Source organism: Gossypium hirsutum, chromosome A11 (assembly GCF_007990345.1).
Source record: "Gossypium hirsutum isolate 1008001.06 chromosome A11, Gossypium_hirsutum_v2.1, whole genome shotgun sequence".
NCBI lineage: Eukaryota > Viridiplantae > Streptophyta > Magnoliopsida > Malvales > Malvaceae > Gossypium > Gossypium hirsutum.
Window position 1 is genome coordinate 121,984,723 of NC_053434.1, and position 24,578 is coordinate 122,009,300.

Here is a 24,578-nt window from a genome sequence, read left to right on the forward strand (position 1 = left end):
GCCACTCCTTCGAGCTCTCACAAATATTTTCCCACCATCCAAACAGTAACCGAAACAGAAGGGGAAAAAAAAAAAAGAACCTCTAATCTCGCTTCACCATGATAATTTCATTCAAGCAATTCTCTGTCTCACATTTTGCAAATCTCAAAAACAATTCTAAATAATAATATTTATTATTAGATAAAATTTGGAAATAAGAACTCACCCAACGCTAAAAAACTGCAATAATTAACCTTTTTTTAATAAAAAAAAATTCCAGCTCTGTTTTCTTCTGTTTCTCCCCTTCTTCATACTCAATCTCTCTCTGTCAAGGTATCTTTCCTTTTGTATTTATGTTTTTTTTTCTTTTTTCTGTGTGATAACGGGACATTGATTTGATATTCTTTTTCTTTTAGATTATAATTGATTTGGATATTCATTTTGTTCCTGTTTGATTTTATGTTTGTTCTTCTGGGTATGCTTTATTTTGTCATCATTTTAATGGGCTTTGTTTCTTTTTCTCTAGTTTTTTAAATCATGTACGATACTGGTGTCAACTTTTCATAACTTTCTCGTACACTTTTTTTGTCTTTAAGCTTCTTGTTAAATATATTTATATATCGTTAAAGCTAGGGAAATGATTTGATTTCTTACTGTTAATGAGCATTATACAGATAAGGAAACATTAGCTTTCGTTTTGAATTGTTGTTGATGTCAACTTTTCATATTTTTCTAGTAATTTTTAATGCATTTCCGTGCTAGTGCTAAAAATCCTTTGTTGCCTAGCGAATTTCAGTACAATGCTCACTCAGAGTGCTTATTATGAGTGATTTCTAGGATGCAGTAACGGCAGGGCCGAAGCAGGAAAATTGCTTTAGGAGGGGTTAGAAACGAATCTTAAATTTTGGGGGAGCCAAAGTGAATTTTACCATTATATTAATGTATAGTTTCATGAACTTCAAATGGACTAAAAGGAATATTTACCATTTTGGAGGGCATCTACGCCCCAGCATGGCGGTTTGAGAGAGATTGAAGAGGGTATTCTCTAAGAGCTTGGAACAACTGGAAACAAATTTTGGGACTAGGCTATCGTAGGGTAAATGGTTCTTTGTTATTTTAGACTTTTAGTACGAAAATGATGGATTATTGGTTTAAGGAATAAGACAATAGAGGAGTCTATCAATTTCTGAATCATACGACGTTGGCAAACCAGTGCATATAGGGTATGATGATTTTTTTTACTTTAATGAAAAATTCTGATTGTAATGCTAATTATGGGAACATCATCTTGATGTTTTGAATCCTGCAATGCTAGCTGCATGGACAGAACACACGGTTCATGTTTATTCAAGCTGAAAAGTTGCTATTTATATATTGTCTTTTTGCAATTTGTTAGGCTACTTCTTTTTCTTTCCTTTTTTTTTTCCGATAAAGGGATCATTATATAATGATCATGCAGTTTGTGTGAAATTTCTTAATACTGGACCATGGTAGAACCTATGTGCTGCCTATATTGGCTTGTTGATGAAGATTGTGAAAAGCTAGGACTTATTTCTTTTCGAATGATGCTGCTATCAAAAGCCAAACTTATTTCTTTTGTTTTCTGCTTAATAACAATTTTGGGAAATAGGAACATATTTTTAGACTGCTTAAAATGTTGTAAGCATTGGTTAAAAAGGTTGTCTTATTTTTATTTTGCACTGCAAATTAATTTTTTTTTCCTTGCATGACCTGATACCTGTATTTTCTCTTGTAAGTTTCGTACTTCCAGACTGCTGAAGGTTGGATTCTCGTGTTGAGCTTTACAATTTTTGCTTAAGGAACACTGACGAAGAAAAACTCTGAGAAATGTCTAGCTCTGTAAAACTTTTGGATCCTGCATTTCAAGGAGCGGGTCAGAAACCGTATCCTTAAAATGAAGGGCATATAAGTTGTGAAGTTATGTACTTTTATTTTATTTTTATTTTTTTACTTTTTCTTTTAATATATGAGTATATTGTTTTTTTCTTTCTTTTCTTTTGATAAGCGGGACTGGAATTGATCACTAAGTTCTTTTCATCTTCTTCTAACCACAGCGGGAGAAAGAAAAAAGATACTACAAATGCTTTCTTTTCTTTTTAAGATGTGTGCTTACGTTGCTTATATGTCCCAATAATTTTTTACCTTAAGGCTGTTGCACTTGACATCTTGTAGCGGGATTGAAATCTGGCGTATTGAGAATTTTCAGCCAGTTCCGTTGCCAATGTCTAACTATGGAGAATTCTACATGGGGGATTCTTACATTGTCTTACAGGTGCATTCGCTCTCTCCCTCTTGCTCTTGTTTGGATGCAAGCCCACGACATGCATTTCTGGGCCTGGATAAATCATATAAGGTGAATCATTGCCCCTTTATTTTTGTGCCTCATTTGCTTTCTCTCTATATTTTTTGTAGACAACACCTGGCAAGGGTGGTTCAAATCTGTATGACATACACTTCTGGATCGGGAAAGATACCAGCCAGGTTTACTTTTGCTTCATTTTCTTTTACTTTTCTTAGTTTGTTGAGGATTTAAATGTAACTCCAAACGAACTAAAACATCATTTGTGATGGTGTCGGATCAAGCAGGATGAAGCTCTAGCAGCTGCTATTAAAACTGTTGAGCTAGATGCAGTACTAGGAGGGCGTGCTGTGCAGCACAGGGAACTTCAAGGTCATGAATCTGACAAATTTTTGTCATACTTTAAACCTTGCATTATACCACTGGAGGGTGGCATTGCTTCGGGATTTAAAAAGCCTGAAGAAGAGGAGTTCGAGACACGGTTATACGTCTGCAGAGGAAAACGGGTTGTGAAATTGAAGCAGGTAGTAGAGTCTCTTTACATAAGAATGATTGATGAATATGGATAAAAAATAAAGAAAGAAAGAGAAGGTTCATGAATTAATTGTAAAGTTTTTAACATGAGACCTATTGTAGATATCAGAAAATACCATTTTTATTATGATGGTGCAGGTTCCTTTTGCTCGGTCTTCACTGAATCATGATGATGTATTTATCCTGGACACTCGGAATAAGATTTATCAATTCAATGGTGTAAATTCTAATATTCAGGAAAGGGCGAAGGCATTGGAAGTTGTTCAGTTTTTAAAGGAAAAGTATCATGATGGTACATGTAGTGTTGCGATTGTTGGTAAGGATGCGTTGATTTACAGTAATAAACAATGTTCTTACTATGTATTCTCTACCTCTCTAGAAGTATTAATTGAATTGCGCGCAAGGTTTATTTATTTAGCTGGCACTTTATCAAGCTTAACTTGTATATGCATAAATGTATTCACCCCGCCAGAGGATGGGGAATTGTATACTCGGTCAAACTCTGGCGAGTTCTGGGTCCTACTTGGTGGTTTTGCTCCATTAAACAAGAAGGCTACAGCTGAAGATGATGTAATTCCAGAGACTACTAGTACTAAACTTTATAGGTAATTCTGTAATTGTGTCTTCTGTTTATTCTGCTACCAGTGAAATGAAGATTTTGGCACGCCTAAAATTTTGTTGAAGTTAGAAGCTAAGACAATGCATGCTAGTCATTTGTTGGTAACAGTACTTTAGTTTCTTAGTGATTGCAAGAAAATTAATAAGCCTGTAGCCCCAACCTCTTGCACTCAGATAACATTAAGCAATCAAGCCAAGAAACTGTTCACCGGTGTGGAAGACATTCATAACTTCCTTTGTTCTTTTCATTGCTGCAAGACAGCATCAAATGTTCTTTTTATGTACTTGAAATCCTTAAGCTTCCTCATATTTCACTTTTAATCTATTACCTTTAATATAAAAAATCTTAAATTGAAGCCGTCCTCTTCTGGCTAATATCTACCCATAAATCTCAACCTGTGAACGTGTGAAACCTTGTAAGTTTAAAAGCAGCCAACTCTAAAACTGTTATCTACTTTTCAAACTCAAAAAAGCGTTTTTAGTTTTATCTAATCTGCTAAACATCATATGTTTCTCACATGTTCTTTTGGAATTCCTATCTGTCATCTTTATTCTGCCAGAAATCTAAAATCAGATTCTTTAGTGTGTTATCAAGAATGTTATGACTTGTACTGAAGTCATGAGGCAGCATTAAAGATAAGGTTTAAATTATTTAGTCCATACACTCTAAATCAATTGTTGTATTTATTATTCAAAAAGTAAAGGGGGAAAAAGATATTTTGAGCGGATATGATAACCCTTCTTATGTAGATCTATTTTAAATTGTTTGCTAAACAGCATTAAGAATTTTCATATGGTCATCATTATTATTTCTGATATAGATGAACTGAACTTTCTTTGGTTAGATACTTGTTTTCTGGTAGAGCATCTCTTCAGGGGCATTTCAAATGAGTAGGCACCTCTGATTGAAGTTGTTTAGTTAATATTGGTTTATTATTACCATTGTTTTTAAAGGTATATGCCCTTTTTAACTGATAATTTGGAATCATCTTGTTCCTGTAGCATAACTGATGGTGAGATGAAGCCTGTAGAAGGTGAACTATCAAAAGGCCTTCTCGGAAACAACAAATGCTATCTACTAGACTGTGGTGCTGAGGTTTTTGTTTGGGTTGGACGAGCGACACAAGTAGAGGACAGAAAAGCTGCCAGTCGAGTCGCTGAGGTATAGCTAGACGCATAGCATTGATTTCTTCATGTGTTTAAAGAATATGAATTCTCATTCTTAATCTTTTATCTCCAGGACTTTGTTACTGGTGAGAATAGAGCAAAAATAGCACGCATAACCCGTGTCATCCAAGGCTATGAAAACAATTCATTCAAGTCCAAATTTGATTCTTGGCCAGAAGGGTGTACAGCTCCTGGTGGTGAGGAAATAAAAGGAAAAGGAAAAGGAAAAGTAGCCGGTAGGACCCCTTAAACAAGTCACAAATAACATATTTTGTGGTTAACTTTATTGAATGGTGTTTTTCTACTGCTAGCTTTTCTGAAGCAACAAGGAGTTGGGGTCAAGGGAACAATTAAAAGTGTTCAAGTAGTTGAAGAAGTTCCAGCTTTGCTTGAAGACGGTGGAAAGATGGAGGTCCAGTGAATAGTCTGCTTTTAGTTGGTTTTTGGTATTGGACTTAAAGACACTAACTATATATATGAGTATGGTGTTGCTTGTTTTTCAGGTATGGTACATTAATGACGGTGCCAAGCTGCCATTGCCAGAAGCTGATTTTGGTAAATTCTACAGTGGAGACTGCTACATTGTGCTTTATTCCTACCACTCAGGTGAAAGGAAAGAAGATTACTTTCTCTGCTGTTGGATTGGAAAGGATAGCATTGAGGTAATTTACACAGTTCCTAGTTGGGTTAGAAACAACTCAAGTAATATGCCCTTTCTGTTATTTTCAAATTTTTGTTCATGATAGACCTGCCTTCTGTTGTTCCACTAGGGTCGGAAGCGTGTAAATTATTGTACTAAAAAATCACACAAAGTTCAATTCCCAGGAAAGAGAGGTGGATCACAAGGATCTCTTAAGTACTAAGTCTTTCCTTAGTCAGAATATCCCTTCTATCGTAATTTAATAGTACAATTAAATACTACTATTATGCCCTCAAATATTGAAAGAAAAATAGGACAAGAAAAAACATAAGAGTTTTAACGAGGTTCGGTAAATTATACCTACGTCCTCGGGCACTAACACCAGATGATAACTTTATTATCTCCAAAATATTACAAACAAATAGAATTCCTTAAGAATTCTCAAATGGGAGAAGAGAGAAAACTAAGAGAGAAAGATTGGTTGGGATGGTTAAAATGAGAAATGGTTAGGCTTATTTATAGTTAAGGTTCAGGGACTAACTTGCAAATGGCCTAAAAAATTAAGGACCAAAATTGCAATTATCCCATTCGACTTTAAACTCAACTTGCCAACCACTTTTTACTTTCTTCTTTCGGTGCTAATTGCACCTCCCACCATTTTTGACTTTTCAACAATCTCCACATTGAAGATTTGATTAGGATAATCACATCTTCACACACTTCCTTCAACTCCCCAAATTTGATAAAGCTAACTTTTGTAGTGCCTCCAAATGCGCTCTTGAGCGCCATACATCTGAACATGCTCAAATTCTCAGGATGTTAATCAAGTTCAAACAATGATTAAACTTGATTATTTTTACCACATTGGTTATCATATCTGCGGGATTATCTGCTGTCGGAATCTTCTGAAGTAGAATTTTTCCTTTTTCAAAGACTTCCCGCACAGAGTGATATCTTACGTCAATATGCTTGGTTCTTGAATGATAGACTTGATTTTTTGCTAAATGAATAGCGCTCTGACTGTCACAATATAGACTAATGTGACTTTGAACAACTCTTAAGTCTTTCAACAATCCATTAAGCCAAATAGCCTCCTTAACAGCTTCTGTAACTGCCATATATTCTGCCTCTAAAGTAGACACAGCTACTGTAGACTGTAAGGTAGACTTCCAACTCACTGGGGCTTTCGTAAGAGTAAACAGATACCCCGTAGTTGAACGACGTTTATCTAAATCACCAGCAAAGTCGGAATCAACATATCCAACTACAAACTGACCAAGTGCTTTATCCTGCTCAAAAATTAAACCAACGTCTACGGTTTTTCGAAGATACCGTAGAATCCATTTCACAGCTTGCCAATGTCCTTTTCCAGGATCATGCATATACCTGCTCACAACTCCAACAGCTTGTGAAATGTCAGGCCGCGTACACACCATCGCATACATCAAACTCCCAACTGCATTAGCATATGAGACTTTTGCCATATATTCTCTTTCTTCTTCAGTTTTCGGAGATAATTGAGCACTAAGTTTCAAATGAGAAGCAAATGGGGTACTTACATGTTTTGTGTTTTCATTTACACCAAAATATTGTAATACCTTTTTCAGATATTGCTTCTGATTCAAACAAAGTTTGCCTCTCTGTCTATCTCTACTTATCTCCATGCCGACAATCTTCTTGGCCTCACCTAGATCTTTCATCTCGAACTCTTAATTCAACTGAGCCTTCAGCTTATCTATCTCCTTCTGGCTCTTCGAAGTGATTAACATATCATCAACATAGAAGAGTAGATAAATGAAAGATCCGTCATGCAGCTTCTGCAAATACACACAATTGTCATATTTGCTTCTTGTGTACTTCTGTCTTCTCATAAAGCTATCAAATCGCTTGTACCACTGCCTCGGGGATTACTTCAATCCAAATAGCGATTTGTTCAGCTTACAAACCCAATTTCTACTACCAGCATCTGTGTATCCTTCGGGCTGAGTCATATAGATCTCATCTTCTAACTCACCATGCAAGAAAGCCGTCTGAACATCAAGTTGAGCTAGCTCTAAATTCAACTGTGCTACCAAGGCCAACAAAATTCTAATGGAGGAATGCTTCACAACAGGGGAAAATACATCATTGTAGTCAATTCCATCCTTCTTAGCGTAGCCTTTAGCTACCAATCTTACCTTGTAGCGAACATCTTTCTTGTAAGGAGATCCATCTTTCTTTGCGAATACCCACTTGCATCCGATTGCCCTTTTACCTTTCGGTAATTGCTCCAACTCCCAAGTATTGTTCTTCCAGAGAGACTGCATTTCTTCATCCATGGCGCTTTTCTATTTGTCACTTTCTAAGCTTTGGATTGCTTCTTGATAAGTGACAGGAATATCATCATCAACAACGGGAAGGGCGTAGGCCGCCATATCAATAAATCGAGCAGGTCTGCGAATTTCTCTCTGTGGCCTTGCAACTGCAACTGGTTCTGGTATACTTAACGGTTCTTGGATCAGAACCTCTTCAACCTCTAATTCCTCCATTTTGGTTGGAGAATTAGACTTATTAACTGGGCAAATCCCCATCTGCTCAAACTCCACCTGTTTTGGAGTACACTCCACCTGCTGTGGAGTATCGCTTGTCTGAATATCTTCATCTGTTACCTTTTTCAATATGGTAGATTCATCAAAGGTAACATCTCTGCTACAGATTTTTTTTTTGTGCTTAAGCACCAAAGACAAAATCCCTTCACTCCAGAAGTGATTCCCATAAAGAGAGCTTTCTTTGCCCTCGGATCTAACTTTGACTCCTTCACATGGTAATATGCAGTGGATCCAAACACATGTAAGGAATAATAATCTATAGCCGGTATTCCAGACCATACCTCCATAGGAGTTTTTCTTTCTAATGCAAATGATGGCAAACGATTAACAAGATGGCCATCGTATGTCACAGCCTCAGCCTAAAATTGCTTACCCAACCCAGCATTGGATAACATACATCGAACTTTCTCCAGCAATGTTCTATTCATACGCTCTGCCACTCCATTCTGCTGTGGTGTATCCCTAACTGTGAAGTGTCGAACAATACCATACTCTTGGCACACATCGAAGAACGGATCACTTTTATATTCCCCTCCATTGTCCGTCCTAAGCCGCTTGATTTTCTTGCCAGTCTGGTTTTCGATCATTGTTTTCCATTTAAGAAAAACTCCAAGCACTTCATCCTTAGTTCTCATGGTATACACCCAAACTCTTTTGGTAAAGTCATCAACAAAAGTAACAAAGTAGTGTTTTCCTCCCAACGAAGGTGTTTTGGAAGGCCCCCACACATCTGAGTGAACATATTCCAAAATACCTTTTGTATTATGGATAGCAGTGCCGAATTTCACTCTCTTTTGCTTTCCCAGAACACAATGCTCGCAAAATTTTAATTTGCAAGCCTTTGCACCTTTCAACAATCCTTGCTTTGCCAGAATTTGCAAGGATTTTTCGCTGGCATGTCCCAACTTCATATGCCACAATTGCATTGAGTCCAATTCTTTGTTACCGGAAGCTGCAGCGACTGCTCCAATAACTGTACTACCTTGGTAGTAATACAAGTTATATTTCCTGATACCCTTCAATATCACAAGTGCGCCAGATGTCACTTTTAAAACTCCATCTCTCATAGTAACAACTGAACCATTGGATTTCAAGGCTCCCAATGAGATGAGATTTTTCTTCAAATTTGGCACGTACCGAACATCAGTCAGAACTCTGGTTGATCTATCTTGATTCTTTAATTGGATTGAACCTATCCCAACAGTTTTACAGGCATTGTCATTGCCCATATAAACAACTCCTCCATTTAGTTCTACTAAATCAGAACCACTCCTGGTTAGGGGACATATGATAGGTACAACCCGAATCCAAAATCCACTCATCTGAATGGAACGACTATGATGATGCAACCAGTGATAGTTCAGAGTCACTAGTATCATGCTTTGCAACACAAGTATCTATAGCAGCTTTTCCCTTATTCTTCAGCTTTGGACAATTTTTCTTCCAGTGGCCTTTTTCATGACAAAAGGCACATTCATCTTTCCCAAGTCTTGACTTTGACTTTGATCTCCCCTTCTGAGTTTTCTTCCGAGTGTACGAACGACCTTGGACTACTAAAGCTTTTGTATATCTGATTGAGTTTTTCTGTTTGTCTTTCTTTCTCTGTTCATAACTGTATAAAGCCGCACAGACTTCGCTCAGAGATATATCACTCCTGCCATGAAGTAGAGTAGTCTCTAGGAACTCAAACTCCTCAGGAAGTGACCCCAACAGCATCAAAGCCAAATCTTCATCTTTGAATGTCTCATCCATATTTAGCAAATCAGTGACTAACTGATTAAATTTGGTGATATGATCATTCATTGTGGTACCTAATACGTAAGTGAAGCGAAACAGTCTTTTCTTCAAGTGGAGCTTATTTTGACTGTTTTTCTTCAAAAATTTTTCTTCAAGTGTCACCCACAACTTATTTGCAGAAGTCTCCTTTGAAAAAGCATACCTCTACTCTCGAGAAAGGCATGATCGAATTGTGCCACATGCCAACCGATTGATCGCCTTCCAATCTTTCTCCTGTACATCATCTGGTTTCTCTTCATCAATGGCAATGTCTAGACCCTGCTGAAAAAGGGCATCTAGAACCTCACTTTGCCACATACCAAAATGGCCCGTGCCATCAAAGATCTCCACGGTCAATCTTGGATTTGCAATTGTCGGTCTTGTCCACATGGACAATGTTGAAGCTCCTAAACCAACCATTTTCTCCATAATCTTTCAATATACCTAAGGAAATCTTTTCTGATATGGAAGATCAGTTTAAACTGCAACCACAAAGCATACTACGATTAACCTTCGACTCTGATACCACTTGTTGTTCCACTAGGGTCAGAAGCGTGTAAATTATTGTACTAAAAAATCACACAAAGTTCAATTCCCAAGAAAGAGAGGTGGATCACAAGGATCTCTTAAGTACCAAGTCTTTCCTTAGTCAGAATATCCATTCTATCGTAATTTAATAGTACAATTAAATACTACTATTATGCCCTCAAATATTGAAAGAAAAATAGGACAAGAAAAAACACAAGAGTTTTAACGAGGTTCGGTAAATTATACCTACGTCCTCGGGCACTAACACCAGATGATAACTTTATTATCTCCAAAATATTACAAACAAATAGAATTCCTTAAGAATTCTCAAATGGGAGAAGAGAGAAAACTAAGAGAGAAAGATTGGTTGGGTTGGTTGAAATAAGAAATGGTTAGGCTTATTTATAGTTAAGGTTCAGGGACTAACTTGCAAATGGCCTAAAAAATTAGGGACCAAAATTACAATTATATTCAACTTTAAACTCAACTTGCCAACCACCTTTTACTTTCTTCTTTCGGTGCCAATTGGACCTTCCACCATTTTTGACTTTTCAACACCTTCCACCTAACAATTTGAAACAGTGGATTTGATGTTAAATAACACAGACAAGAGTGCCGCCAAGGTGATCTCCTCATTACGGAAAGAATAATAGAGAGGCTTCCTATATTAGTGCCTCCCCCTAAAACAAAATTTAGAAGTTGACTTCCGAATTTCATCCAAATCATAAACTTGGACTGCTAATCTGGATTCGGGATCCACCTAATTATTCTCTTTTCAGCTGGTTTACTCTATCTAGGCAATCTAAGGCATGATTGATTTAGTCCCTGGTCAATCTTAATGCACCTGCAAATTGAACCATTGATGGAGGGTAGAAATTTTTTAGCATCTATCGGATTCTCTAAAATGTAAGATCAGGCTTTGTAAACAGTGAACACGCCGATAAATGCATATAACAATAGTGCATCACTTCAGTTTAAGTCAAGAATAACTGAGGACAAGTAAAAAATAGGGATCCTATTATAATTTCGATTGCTACAATTGATGCTGGAACTGGTTTGTCTTTAGGGGAGTCCCTAATCTGGACGCATTGCAATGGCTATGAACAGTAGGGAGAATTTCTTCATCGACAAAATAGAACAACTATTGTCTGGGAATTAATATTACTGAAAATTAAACAAATAAAAGAAGATAAATTTAAGAAAATTAAGGCATAGATCCACACCCATTCTGGGAACTGACAGTATCACCACAGTACCCATTTTACCCTGAAGATAACACTTACAACAAAATTGAAAAACATAAAATCTCTTACATGAAATTTAAAAAGAAAAAGGGATTGGAAAGCTCCTATACTTTTTCCCAATGAAAATGAGCATTAATCACTGAATCTCTGCTAGTGACCTAGAGTATCTCTTATTTTATGTTTATAGATATAATTTTATACTTTCTTTTTCTTCTTTTTTTGCAACAAGTTCCCTTTTCTTGTCAATGTTATTATTTGAGAATTTTAACATATTCCTTATAATCTATTGTTCTTTATATGGTGCATTCTTTTCTAGCTTATATAGTGGTGACAGTACCTACATTGTTCGGCATGTTCTCTGCTTTGGCTTTATACTTTTCCCATTTGTAGCTCCCGTCCTTCATGTTCTTTGCATAGAAGAGAGAGGTGTTGCGTAGTCACATTGTTAACGTGAAGGACTTAATTATAGTGAGAATCATTTTCACTTTCTAAAAATAAGTATATTTCTCAATTCAGGAGGACCAAAAAACGGCTTATCAGCTGGCTACTAAAATTTCTAACTCATATAAGGGGAGGCCTGTTCAGGTACCATATTAAATTTGGCTGATTACTATGATTCTAATGCTTTTGTTTCTAATAGATGCTTCTTGCAGGGTCGAGTGTTTGAGGGTAAAGAGCCACCCCAATTCATCACACTTTTTCAACCTATGGTGGTCCTTAAGGTATTCAATTCTACCTCAAAGTTTTAGAATCTCATTACCAATTTCCTGGAAGTTTTTTTTTTTTTTAAATTGGAGGTTATCGACCAATTTTCCTATGAATCCTATTTAGGGTGGTCTAAGCGCTGGTTACAAAAAGAGTATTGCTGACAAAGGCTTGACGGATGAAACCAACAAAGCAGATCGTGTTGCTCTATTTCGCATATCAGGAACCTCCACACACAATAATAAAGTATTGCAAGTTGATGCGGTATGTTTGGTTGGTTTTAAACTTCCAATGCATGAATGTGTTTTCATATAACTTACATTCAAATGTCTAGTTTAACTTTTGTCTTGCATGCCACTACTTTTAGATCCTAATATTTCCTGTTGCTACCATATATTGCCTTTTTTCAGTTTGCAGTGAGGAGTTGGCAGTTTAACTTTTCTTTGATTTTGAGAAATTTGATTGAAAGTTATAACTTGTACACATGTAAACTATCTGTTTTATCATCTGAAGTTGTGGGGAATTATGTTGTTTCATTGTCAAAGTCATGCATGAAAAGACCGTGGTAATATGATTGACAGTGTTCTTTACTATGAAATAACTTGTCCAGTTGAATGTCATGTTGCTTTTGCTATCGTTTTACTAAATTTTAAGCTAATTTTTGTGTGACATTATCCAAGCGATCTCACTCTTAGTTCTCATTTCTCATAAGTGAAATTGGGTTGCTAGCTTTGTTGCAGCATTAATGACATAAAATACTGAAAATGCTAGATGAAGATTTTTATTATTTGAGAAAGTTTTAACTTTATGAGTGTCAAACCAGTTGATTTAATCAATTAGGACGCAACATAGAGAAGCCTAGACTTCCCTTCATCAAGGAAGCTTGATGTGGTTCAAAACTTGTAGGCCTTATAACTAAAAGAGGCAGCTAAAAGAATACTCAGTTAACTCAAGAGATGGGAATATGAAAGACTTGGGATTGGTTTAAGTGTCCCTAACCTGTTTGTGGATGTTGAAGGACAGAAAGGGACCAAAAGTGCAAAATTTTTCTCCCTCACTTATCTTACTAATAGCAAGATACAAGCTACACCTATGTGATCAAACTGTATTCCTGCAGTGTTTTGTTGTGATGCCTTCAGCGAGGTTATCTATTCTTTTTATATCCTAACAGCAATACCTCCTTGTCCTTACAATTACTGTTCAGGTAGCAACATCTTTGAACTCGGCAGAATGTTTCCTCCTGAAATCTGGATCTTCAATTTACTTATGGCATGGAAACCAAAGAACCCGTAAACAGGAGCAATTAGCTGCTAAAGTTGCCGCATTTTTGGAGGTAGATTCTTTATAGAAAGTTGTTTACTTTGGGATTCAAATCAAAGTGACACAAGATTAAAAAGCATGCATTTATTTAGAAACCTGTTGATGACCTGATAGAGTTACGGTATAGCATCTAGGTTCCTACAGAGTATTATAACAGGGATATATGCCTATACATCTTGTATCAATTAAATGGAAAGATTTAATTCTTATAAAATGATTATAGTTCTTTTGAGTTGAATGTTGCAGTTAAGTGTTCATTTGGCCAGAGTTCTTTAACTGATTATAACTGTTTTGTGCTTTTTAAGAATTGTTTATATAGGTATCTGAAAGTTCCCTTTCATTTTTTTACTTTTAATCTCCTCTGAATATATAGTGGGACAACTTAAAATATACTCAAACACTTGGTTCAGTTTCATCTTTTGCATAACGTCTGGCTTTAAGCTTGTGATTTGCAATTAATTATAAAATCAATAGTAGCAATGCCTAATTCTTTCACACAACTCCGTCCCCCATGTCAATGAATCATCTAATAATCTTTCTTTTCATTTAGCCTGGAGTTTCTCTTAAGCGTGCTAGAGAAGGGAAAGAGAGCAATGCCTTCTGGCTTGCACTTGGAGGGAAAAAAAGTTATACCAGCGAAATAGAATCTTCTGAGACCATCCGGGATCCCCACTTGTTCACATTCTCTCTTAATAAAAAAGGTTTGTATGTTCACATTCTCTCTTAATAAAAAAAAAGGTTTGCGTCTTATTCATATACGTGTTTTGCTTTATTTTCTAATTTGGGCTCTAAGACTTTTTACTGCTTCCCTCAGTTATTAATGAAGCATATTACCATTCTAACTGTTATTTCCATGATTGTCTGTTTCCACGTGGATGCCACAGGAAAGTTTGAGGTGAGTTTATAACTGAAACTAGTTCCTACATATATCCAGTTTCTTCAATATGTAGTTTACATTATTTTTTGCAGGTGGAGGAAGTCTACAATTTCTCTCAGGATGATCTCTTGACAGAAGATATTTTGATACTTGACACACGTGCTGAAGTGTTTGTTTGGGTTGGTCAATGTGTAGATGTCAAAGAAAAAGAAAATGTTTTCAAAATTGGTCAGGTGAGGAACAAACATTGGCTCCTTCGTCATGTTATTGTTCTGATATGCTCATTATTCATTTTGGAAGTTTTTTTTTTTTTTGCAGGAATATATAGACAGGGCTTCATCTCTATACGGTTTGTCTCCGAAGGTTCCACTTTACAAAGTTACCGAAGGAAACGAACCCTGCTTTTTCACAACATTCTTTTCATGGGATCCCAACCGAGCTACTGTATGTTTGTCCCTGAATGGAATTTTTTTACTCTATCCTTTACTGTCACTTCATTTATTGTTAGACCACTTTTGTCTTTATCAACCAGAAATATTATCACAAGTTGTATTTTCAGCTTGTCTATGCAAAACAGACAATGTTGAGAAAATGCCACCCTTATGGTTTAAACCAGTTCCATCCTTTTTATATGATGAAATGTTTGAATGTAATTTTGTTGTAGAGCCTGTGTAATAATTTATCAGACCTTTAGCCTTCAAATATAATATTAAGCGGCTATTTAACTAATGATGGAAATGAAAGAGGGAGTTGACTAGAATGAGCATTGGTAGGAAAGCACCATCGAATAATTAAAAATTTTAATTCATGGTATTGAGAGATTCTTTTGTCTTGAATAACATCACTGTTACCTTACTGTTGTCACTTGCAGTGTACCCCAAATAAGAAAAAGTACCAATACTTCTATACACACTGAAAATCTTATTGTACCAATGTTGTTTCTTTGAATGCTAAAGCTCTTCAACTAACACGGTTCATTGTTCCTTTCAAGTGTGTTGCCTTCAACTTCCTCTGTTTAATATTTATACTTAGATGTTCTCTCTGGAACACAGGTGCATGGAAACTCATACCAGAAGAAGCTGGCATTGCTCTTTGGGCCAAGCCAAGTTGAAGAGGTGAATTCTTTCTTTAATTCACATGAAGTTGAAATTTTCTCTCGACGAAGTTTATCAAGTGAAATTCGGTTCCTAAAATTTAAATGGGAGTTAATTTGCAATTGCAAGGAACATAACTTATTGAAGCAGATTTTGTTTCGATGGAATGAAACCTGTTATAACCCGTATTCCTTCTTTAATGCGTTAAAAGCTTTTAGTTTCTTATCCATTGTGGACATTAAGAACCATTTTTCCATTAGCATTTTGTTGCTAACTTAATTCATAAAGAGGAAATTTCTCGGCAGTATGCCTAGAGCAAAGTTTTAAAATGAATTTCTAATATTATCTGCTACAGATGACACTGAATTTTAGTACCGGCTGCCCCTTAGTAGTAGCCTTTGGTCCTTGTAGTCTTTGTTGGTAAATTAAGACAGTGATATTAGATCTTATGTGAAGACAATCATGCTATTTCTCTTAAAACGAAAATACTCATTTACTTATCTGTTTCTCTTATAGATGGAAGCTATGCTGCCGAAGCAGGAAAAGACCACTGGGAACCAAGGGGCTCCGACTCAAAGGGCTTCAGCTTTAGCTGCCTTAACTTCAGCATTCAATAAATCTCCTTCCAAATCACCCCCTCCGGTAATAAACTGCTTATGCCAATAAATGATGATACTTGTTTACTAATCTGGTTCCCTGATCGTTCGAATCATGCTGCCAAGACAGGAAAAGTCCACTGCGAACCAAGGGGGTCCAACTCAAAGGGCTTCAGCTTTAGCTGCCTTAACTAATGCATTCAAATCAGCTACTCGCAAATCATCCACTCTGGTAATAAACTTCTTATGCCATTAAATTCTTTTTTTTGTATATGTGTATGTATGCGCGCGTGCGTCAAAATCTAATATTGTTTTCTTACACGGTGATTATGACTGAAGTTTGTTGTGCCTGTTTTCTCGAGAATTCAGACCATTCATTATAGTGTACATTGCTTTCAAGTTTAACATACTTGATATGCACCATTATTGCCACCTAGGAACGCACCCCATCAAATCAAAGTGGATCTACACAAAGAGCTGCAGCTTTAGCAGCTTTAGCAGCTTCATTTAATCCATCAGCAGAAACCAAAACCTCAGCTCCAAAACCTGTCAGGTCTAATCCGGGAGGATCTCAAAGAGCGGCAGCCATAGCTGCTCTTTCGGCGGTTCTTACTGCTGAAAAGAAGAAACAATCGCCTGATGTATCACCTTCAATATCCACTAGCAGCACTCCTGCAGTAACCTCCCCACCTAGTAAGAACACTTGTACTCTTTCGACTATCTTTTTTGGAATCATTGAATTCAGTTGATCCACAAGTATCATTTCGATGTAGCAGCTGATGCAGACTCAAGTGAAGTGAACCCTTCTGAAGCTGATGATTCTGTAGGGGTTGCCAAAACCAATAAGGAAGACTTGAGTGAAGCGAACCCTTCTGGAGCTGATGGTTCTCAAGAGGTTGCTAAAACCAACAAGGAAGATTGAAAACCGAAGGACAAGATAGAGCAGAATGAGAATGAGCATTAACCTCCACTGGTTTGCGCACTTCCTTCGAGGTTCGCATTCTAACTCGCTACCACATCGCTGGGAAATTGATTTCATTTGGTATATAATATAATAAGATGCTTGGATTGCTCTGTCTAAGGTCTTTTGCATTTGTCATTTTGATAAATTCAGTTGTGGTTAGTTTCCATATTGATTGTGATGTTGCCTCAAAGAGTTTTTATTTATTTATTCAAGCTATTTTGCCCATTTCCTTTTAGTTTCACTGCCTTTTTAAGGATCGCTCACACACAGGCCAACATTCTTGGATTTCTTTGGCAATGTACCTCATATGTCTTCTCTGGGTTTAATTCATTGTTTTAATTTATTCAAAAGTGGGCTGCTTTAACTTATATTATATGATTTGCAGTAATAGTACCATGAAGGCCTTATACTACGAGTCTGATTGTATTTTGTCCGCTCTACTCAAAAAGTGGACAAATCAGTGCATATATTTTACACCAAAGAGCAAACATGTCCTTCAATTAAAAGTTCTATTCAATTCTACTGTTAAAATTTGGTTCATATATGTCAGCTTGAGATAAAATTTAAAATTTAATCCTTATATTATGCTTAAATTTAAGATTTACTCTTTGTACATTTGTTTTACATAATTTGTTACCTCAATGTTTATAATTTCAACAATTATTTATATAAAAAGAAGCTCCTAAGTGATTCTATCATCACATTGTCTTTTTCTTTTTCTTTTTTTCCTTATAAGATAACGGTAAAATTTTAATATTAATCCCTCTACTTTGCCAAAGTTTAGTATTTAGCATATATTTTAGTTTGACATAATTTCGTCATCTATTTTATCAATCACATTAGTTGGTTTAAATAATTAACATACTTAATTATTCTGATTAAAGTGATGTGAAATTTTATTAAGAACACCTTTCTAACACATACAAAAAAATATATGTATTTCGTTATGATAAGTACAACTTTTTAATAAAAAAAATGGTATGAAAGTTTGGAATGAGTATTTTTAGGAGCACCAAATTGTTGTCGGAACACTTGGGCTTGAGTATTATATTGCAAAAATGACATTTTAATCGAAATAATCAACTATTTGAACTAACTAAAAAATAGAATAATTAAATTGTGTCAAATTAAAATATAAATATTAAATTCTAAATTTAAACATAGTAGAGGAATCATAATCATAATTTCACTTAAAACAATCATGAATAAAAAATTTTAAGTTTTATAAAAATATTTTTAACTAAAATAAAAAAATTACAATCATAATTATTTTAATACATAATACAATTTTAATAAACATTTAATAAATAATTAAATTATAATTATAAATTTGAAGCCCAGCGATAAATGAAAAGAGTAACATAACTTAATTGTTTTTGTCACATTTAAAATAATAAATTCCATCGGACAAATCAAGTATTCAACAAATTTAAAACACAAACAATTTGCAGGTTAAAATATTTGAGAGCTCCTTGGGTCGGATTAACTTATTTTTTTATTATTAAATGTACTAATGTAGTTCATATACTATTAAAAAAATTAAATAAGTATAATTTATATTAAATTTAATATTTACTATATAAAAATTATCTTAAAGTTTTTTTTTTCAATTGCAGTGAGGGGGCGGAGCCACTGGCAGGGTCCCGGTCTCTCTTAAAATAGAAAATTACACTTTTAGACCTTTTATAATTTTAAAAAATTTAAATTAATATATGGTAAAATTACACTTTGGCCTCCCCAAGAATGAGAAAAAAATTGATTTAATATTTTAAAAGTTATAAAGATATAGATTATGAAAATGGTGAAATTTCACTTTGCTATCATAAAAAAAGTACAACTTTATTTCAGCATCCCTCAAATTTTTTTGGCTCCGCTCCTGATTGCATTTCAATTTAAAAGAAACGATTTCATTTACAAAATCATAAAAATTTTAAAAATATTTACTCTATTCCAATCTGATATTATTTGATTCTTGTTAACAGTATAAAAATTAACTTTAATCTATTTAATAATAAAGAGACTAATTCAATTAAATCTTTATAATAGAAGGACCTCTTACGAAATTTACCATAATTTGCATCATCTATTTTCATAAATAAAATGAAAATATAATAATAATAATAAATTATTAAAGTCAAAGAAGTTTAGTTTAATTTAATTGATTCAAAGGAACAATAAAGGTATTACTTAGTGGGAACACGGTGTTATAATAAAGTCTACTTTTTTATTCAAATAATTAAATGAAATGCACCTTTATTTATTTATGTATTTATTTATTTATTTTACATATTTATTTAAAGAAAGGGCGCCTAAATTTTGCTTTTGGTATGCACTTACATGCCTAATTGTGACCAAATTAAAAGCAGAAGAGGATTTTCCATTGAGATTTTTTTTAAATTTGTATATTAGTGATGTATTTGTACATTATGATTATATATTAATATATTAAATATTTATATTACATTTATATATATTTAACCCAAAATTTAGAAAAATCAAAATTTAATGATTGAATTACATTTTAAGTATCTGAAAATGCAATAGTTTCTTTTTCTTTTTATTAAACTAAAGCAAAATAAGAAAAATGTGGATCAGCATTTCAAAAAAATCTGTGCAGACTTAGTCCTTAAAATAGGGAAAAATAAAATTCCACCACATGATGGTGAAGGTGTTCATCGTGTTAAGTGTGACTTGAGTTCAAGTCATGTTAATTGTATTGATGTTAAGGTTTTACCCTTTTCTTGTAATTCATCAAGACAAATTAGAGAAAAATACTAGCTAAAAACTTATTCATGCAAAAAAAAATATATAGAACAATTTGCCTATTTTTTAAATAGAGGGGACAAAATGCAATCTAATTTCTAATATAGGTACATATATAGGGCCAAAACTTTTTTTTCAAGTGAAAAAATTTGTGTAAATTTCTAATTATAAACAATTTGTTAGTTGTTTTTTTTAGTAGTTTTCATGTCTGTTTTACGTAAGTGTCGTGGGGCTAGATCTTTCGTCTCGTGATCTGTGCAGCCTTAGGCGATCTGTTCGTCCAAACTCGCCTAAGTAAGCCTTTACTCAAGTGAGAATTCTTTAAGAACTCCTCCAAGGCACCAATTTATAGAGCGAAAGTAATTTGTGCCAAAAGAAGCTTACAAAGAAGAACAAAAAGAGCGCACACAAGGTGTGTGCATTTTTTCTTTGGCTTTCTGTTGTTCATTTGTAACTTCTTTTGGCATAATCACTTCTGCTATACAGATTGGTGGCTTAGAGGAATTTTAAATGAACCCTCACTTTTGGGAGTAAAAGTTGACTTAGGCAAATTTGGAATCAACAGATCGCGAGACAAAAGATCTAGTCCCGAGACATAAGGGTGAAGATAAAAGACTGAGTAGCCTTGCTTTCGAAAAAAATGTAAATCATTCATTTAACCCGTTCAAATTTTATGAAATTATATAAGTTAATTAGTGATAAAATTACGTTTTCTCCTGTCAAATTATGATTCATCTCTCATCCTCAAAAGGAATTTTTTATTTATAAATTAGAAAACCAATAATTCGATTTTTTTAAGAGTTAGTATGGAAAATAAATGTTACAAAAATATGAAATACATGTAAATGCCAAAATCCTAAATTTCTCCCACACTTTGCTCTTTATTGTCTTGCACCAAGCAGACAATTTCTTCTTTTAAAGGACAAAAATAATCTTCCACGTATATTATTTCAGTATATATATATAGGCCAATATATATATTGTTATTTTGCTAAGAATTCTTATAAAATTCAGACTCTACTTCACATGAATTTATTTTTATGATCATGGAACAGTATCTTTTATAATCTAAAAATATTTCGTATATCATGTGAAAAATATATATTAAAAAAACTTAATAGGTTTACATTTGTTTTTTTTCTAAAAAATGGCTATATGTTTAGGGGTTGATTTTTTTTTAGATAAGTTTTTGGAAGTATTGCTTATTGAGCAGATGATCGAACCCTCAATAATGGTTTATGTTTCTTTGAGTCGCGCTTAGGTTTTTGTTTTCTGACTTCGATGAGAATTCGAGACAGGATTTATAGAGTAAGAATACTTCATCGGACTAAACTATTTACCAAGGGGACAAACGTATCGTGTGTCTGATGGGTTTCAAACCTTCAACTTATAGCATATAAGTCATTGTCGGGGAGAGGTATATCACTTTATCTAAGAACGATCTGATTTGATGAATCACTTTCACCCTGTAAACCTCATCTCAGGCTTAACTCAATTTAGGAACAATATTAATCATTATTAGGGGTTCGTACCACAAAAAATGAAGACAAAGGGCCAAATGGTAGGTTTTTAATTTAATCCCTTAATTTTTTTATGAAGCTACATGATATAATGGTAAAATTACATTTTAATCCCTTTAATAATTTGATGAATGTGGAATATTAATAAACATTCTATACCCTTATATATATTTAATTTTTAAATTTAATTGAATTTTTATGTCTTATGCTTATTTAAATATGTATGTGAACACAAATATTAAATATAAATTATAATTATTTAAAAAAATAAAATGTACTTAACAATCCCTATAAACAGAAGAATCTGCTTCACATAAACATATTAGATTCATAATCATGGAACTAATATCACGATTACCATTACCACGTTGTATTATTGAATAACCTTCAACTGAGTCAGAACTCAACCCACTGAGTGAACCCGCTCCTTGAAATGACTCGGTCAATGTTGTCAACTCTACGTTCTTCATTATATAGCCATTGCCGACGAGTTGACTGAAAATTCCCGACTCAGATACCGAGTTCTTCTTCTTATGCTGTTGTATTGTAGCTCTAACAATCTGAGTCAACATTGCATTGGCTAACCTCCGAGTTCCCTTAACTCCACCCATCAAAATAGCCGAGTTAACCCGACAATGAGACTGAGTTTTCTCCGAGTTACTTTTACTGTTGTTGCTGCAGCTGCTAAATAAATAAACGGACTCGGAACTCCGACTCCTAACACGGCCGAGCGGATAACTGAGTAACAGTAAACTCTTAACATCTAATAACATTACATAATTGAAGTTTCGCCTCAATTTTCCTAATAACATTGGATAACAAGCCCATCTTCTTAAACTCAGTGGAATATAATCCAAAAACCCACCCAACGAGTTCTCAGGATCCAACTCATTCACATCAAACCCCACAACTGAGCCATAAATCATCCGAGTTGACTCACTTTCATCTTCATTTGAACTACTATAATTCCCTCTCCCCTTCTTTCCCCAAACCGGTTCTCCCATATCTTTCTTCCCAGATTTCCAAAACTGGGTCGAGTTGAAACGAAAGACTGAGTCACGGAAACTCGTAGTATTCAACTCGTTGTAATATCGAACGAGTTTCAAGAATGACTCGTTCTCTTCATGAATCAAAAAGCTGAATCTAGAAGATAATAAAGAGGACCCAAAAAGGAAAACTATGTCAGCCCTTGAAGTGATACCGGATCTATGTAAGACTCGTAAGAAAAGCTTGAGTTCATCTTCGGCTATATCTTCAACAACATGGCAAATGATAAGCTCGTCCATGGCGGTTGTTCCACGTCTATACAAAGTACCCATCCCATGTAAAGCGAACGAAGAAGAAGACGAAACGGCATTGGGTTTTTTCTTGAGTACATGCAGAGCTTTAAAATCCCACATTGAAGAAGAGGAAGGTTCGAGAGTTGAGAGAGTGAAGAAGAGAAGAGTGAGGGAAACTAAAAGAGCGCACATGGAAATGGTGAATCTAGCTTTGGTGAAAAGGAGATTGGGATTTGTTCTTTTAATGAATCTTGATGATGATGTTTTATTATTGGTGGTGGTGTTATTAATGGAGTTGCCGATGATTTTGTTGTGGATGGCTTCGGGGAAGAAGACGAGAAGAAAACCCATTGCCTTGTTTTCTTTGTTTCTGCCGTTGACGGTGCTTGTGGCGGCAGCTCCGGCGGAACACACGGCTGTTTCTTCCCCCCTTGACCCTTCCTTTTCTAAGTCTGTTTTTTTGGGTCTCTGCTCACAAAGGACGTTTCGTCACTTTTTGTGGAAGGGAAACGCTGTGCTTCTAATTTATTGTCTTACAAACTATTTAGGGTAAATTCCACTAATAGTCCCCAGTATATTGTAAACAGTGAAATGTGACCTTTGAGTAAATAAGGCCGAGGCTGAGCAACGATTTGAAAAAATTATTGGAATTGTACTTCACTTCACCTGTCTACACCTCTAATAACAAGTCATATTTTCACTTAATTTAGTGGATAATTAAAGGATTAATATATCATTTGGTATTTGAACTTGTTTTTAATATTTAATTTGGTATCTAAATTTTCTTTTGTCTCAATTTAATATTAAAGTTTGGTTTCAATGTTCAATTTGATACTTAAATCAAATGGCATCATGTGGCCTAATGAATATTTAACACATATACTCTTATGATTTAAAATAACGTAGATAATTGGGATAAAAAAACTTAAGTACCAAATTAAAAAAGTGCTTAATTGGAAAAAAAAGTTTAAGTATCAAATTGAAAAAACACATATACCAATTTGAATATTGAAGCCAAACTTAAGCATTAATTTTGGACAAAAAAATAAATTACCAAACTAAACACTAAAGCCAAAATAACGTACCAAATTGTATATTAATCCATAATTAAATTTCTCATTGAATATAAAAGGTTAAATTCTACTATTAGTCACTCTACTTTATGGAAATTTTAGATTTAGTCTGTAATATTTAATTTGATTAAATTTAATCCATTTACTTTTCAAATTAGTGAGGTTTCGTCCCTATACTTTTTCTAGTTTTAAAATTTTAGTCTTGAATCAAAAAGTAATAGTTAAATTTGGTTGGTTAAATTTAATTACTAGTTTTGTATTATGCATAGATTTGTATATTAGGTCCATATTTCCCAATTAGATCATTCTAAGTCCCCATACTTTTTAAAATTTAAAATTTCAGTCTCGATGTAAATGACAGTTGTTAAATTTATTAACTAGATTTTTAGTGAGTAATATGTGGAAATAATAAATTGACATGGTATTACACATATAATAATATGTTTGGTGCAACTAATTTTAGAAATAACAAAACTTAACCAAATAAATTTAACAATTATCATTTTACGATGATTGAATATTTAAAATTTGAAAAGCATAAGAACTAAAATTGACCAAGATAAAGTATAGTGATTAAATTCACAGCTTCCGCAAAGTAAATTAAAGTATATGGATTAAATTCACAACTAAAATTTTGAAAAGTATAAGGGCTAAAAACTAACCAAATTAAATCATATGGATCAAATTCACAACTTTTGCAAAGTGCAAGGACTAATAATAAATTTTAACCAATTTAAAATGAAATAAACAAAATATAATTCCATTGCCGGGAATTGAACCCGGGTCTCCTGGGTGAAAGCCAGATATCCTAACCACTGGACGACAATGGATTTGTTGTTAGAGCGTATAAGTATACTAATATCACTAATTTCAGAAGAAAAGAAATCCAATTAATTGCAATAAACGTACAAATCGTAACCGCGTGTACGGAGTAGTGACTGAAAACGACATTGTCCTAGAAGTCTAAAACTGCAACGACAAACCTTACCATT

General features: G+C 34.3%; 2 protein-coding genes and 1 non-coding gene across 14 annotated transcripts; 1 reads left to right on the forward strand and 2 right to left on the reverse strand.

Moving 5' to 3' along the window:
• The first annotated feature begins 157 nt into the window (after positions 1–157).
• On the forward strand, positions 158–17,648 carry LOC107923501 (villin-3). 12 transcript variants are annotated; one of them, XM_016853697.2, is made up of 24 exons: positions 158–312; positions 1,737–1,883; positions 2,173–2,272; positions 2,413–2,481; positions 2,587–2,823; positions 2,972–3,149; positions 3,306–3,438; positions 4,454–4,613; positions 4,692–4,854; positions 4,930–5,030; positions 5,122–5,280; positions 11,911–11,979; positions 12,048–12,116; positions 12,226–12,363; positions 13,304–13,432; positions 13,970–14,120; positions 14,304–14,314; positions 14,389–14,529; positions 14,615–14,740; positions 15,349–15,411; positions 15,907–16,032; positions 16,117–16,218; positions 16,424–16,679; positions 16,760–17,185. In XM_016853697.2, exons 2-24 carry the CDS (start codon positions 1,828–1,830, stop codon positions 16,906–16,908), a joined length of 2,886 nt encoding a protein of 961 aa, XP_016709186.2. In that variant the 5' UTR covers positions 158–312; positions 1,737–1,827; the 3' UTR covers positions 16,909–17,185. The 12 variants fall into 12 exon arrangements, 10 of the variants coding, with proteins under 10 accessions (XP_016709186.2, XP_040936180.1, XP_040936184.1 ...); XM_041080253.1 differs by having other exon boundaries at positions 176–312; positions 1,751–1,883; XR_005904618.1 differs by lacking the exon at positions 158–312 and adding exons at positions 1,467–1,657; positions 17,336–17,648 and having other exon boundaries at positions 2,972–3,438; positions 16,760–16,979.
• Positions 17,649–21,492: 3,844 nt separating this feature from the next.
• On the reverse strand, positions 21,493–23,159 carry LOC107923285 (uncharacterized). Its single transcript, XM_016853490.2, has one exon. It carries the CDS (start codon positions 22,862–22,864, stop codon positions 21,512–21,514), a length of 1,353 nt encoding a protein of 450 aa, XP_016708979.1. The 5' UTR covers positions 22,865–23,159; the 3' UTR covers positions 21,493–21,511.
• A 1,185-nt stretch (positions 23,160–24,344) lies between these two features.
• TRNAE-UUC (transfer RNA glutamic acid (anticodon UUC)) lies at positions 24,345–24,416 on the reverse strand. The gene has a single exon. It is a non-coding gene; the product is annotated as a tRNA-Glu (tRNA).
• Between the last annotated feature and the right edge of the window lie 162 nt (positions 24,417–24,578).

Bases quoted from the DNA above. Each gene is read 5' to 3' on its own strand.
- LOC107923501 (XM_041080246.1), top strand. From the start codon at position 1,828: ATGTCTAGCTCTGTAAAACTTTTGGATCCTGCATTTCAAGGAGCGGGT. The intron at 2,273-2,412 runs GTGCATTCGCTC...TATTTTTTGTAG, and splicing joins ATTCTTACATTGTCTTACAG to ACAACACCTGGCAAGGGTGG. The intron at 2,824-2,971 runs GTAGTAGAGTCT...ATGATGGTGCAG, and splicing joins GGGTTGTGAAATTGAAGCAG to GTTCCTTTTGCTCGGTCTTC.
- LOC107923285 (XM_016853490.2), bottom strand. From the start codon at position 22,864: ATGGGTTTTCTTCTCGTCTTCTTCCCCGAAGCCATCCACAACAAAATC.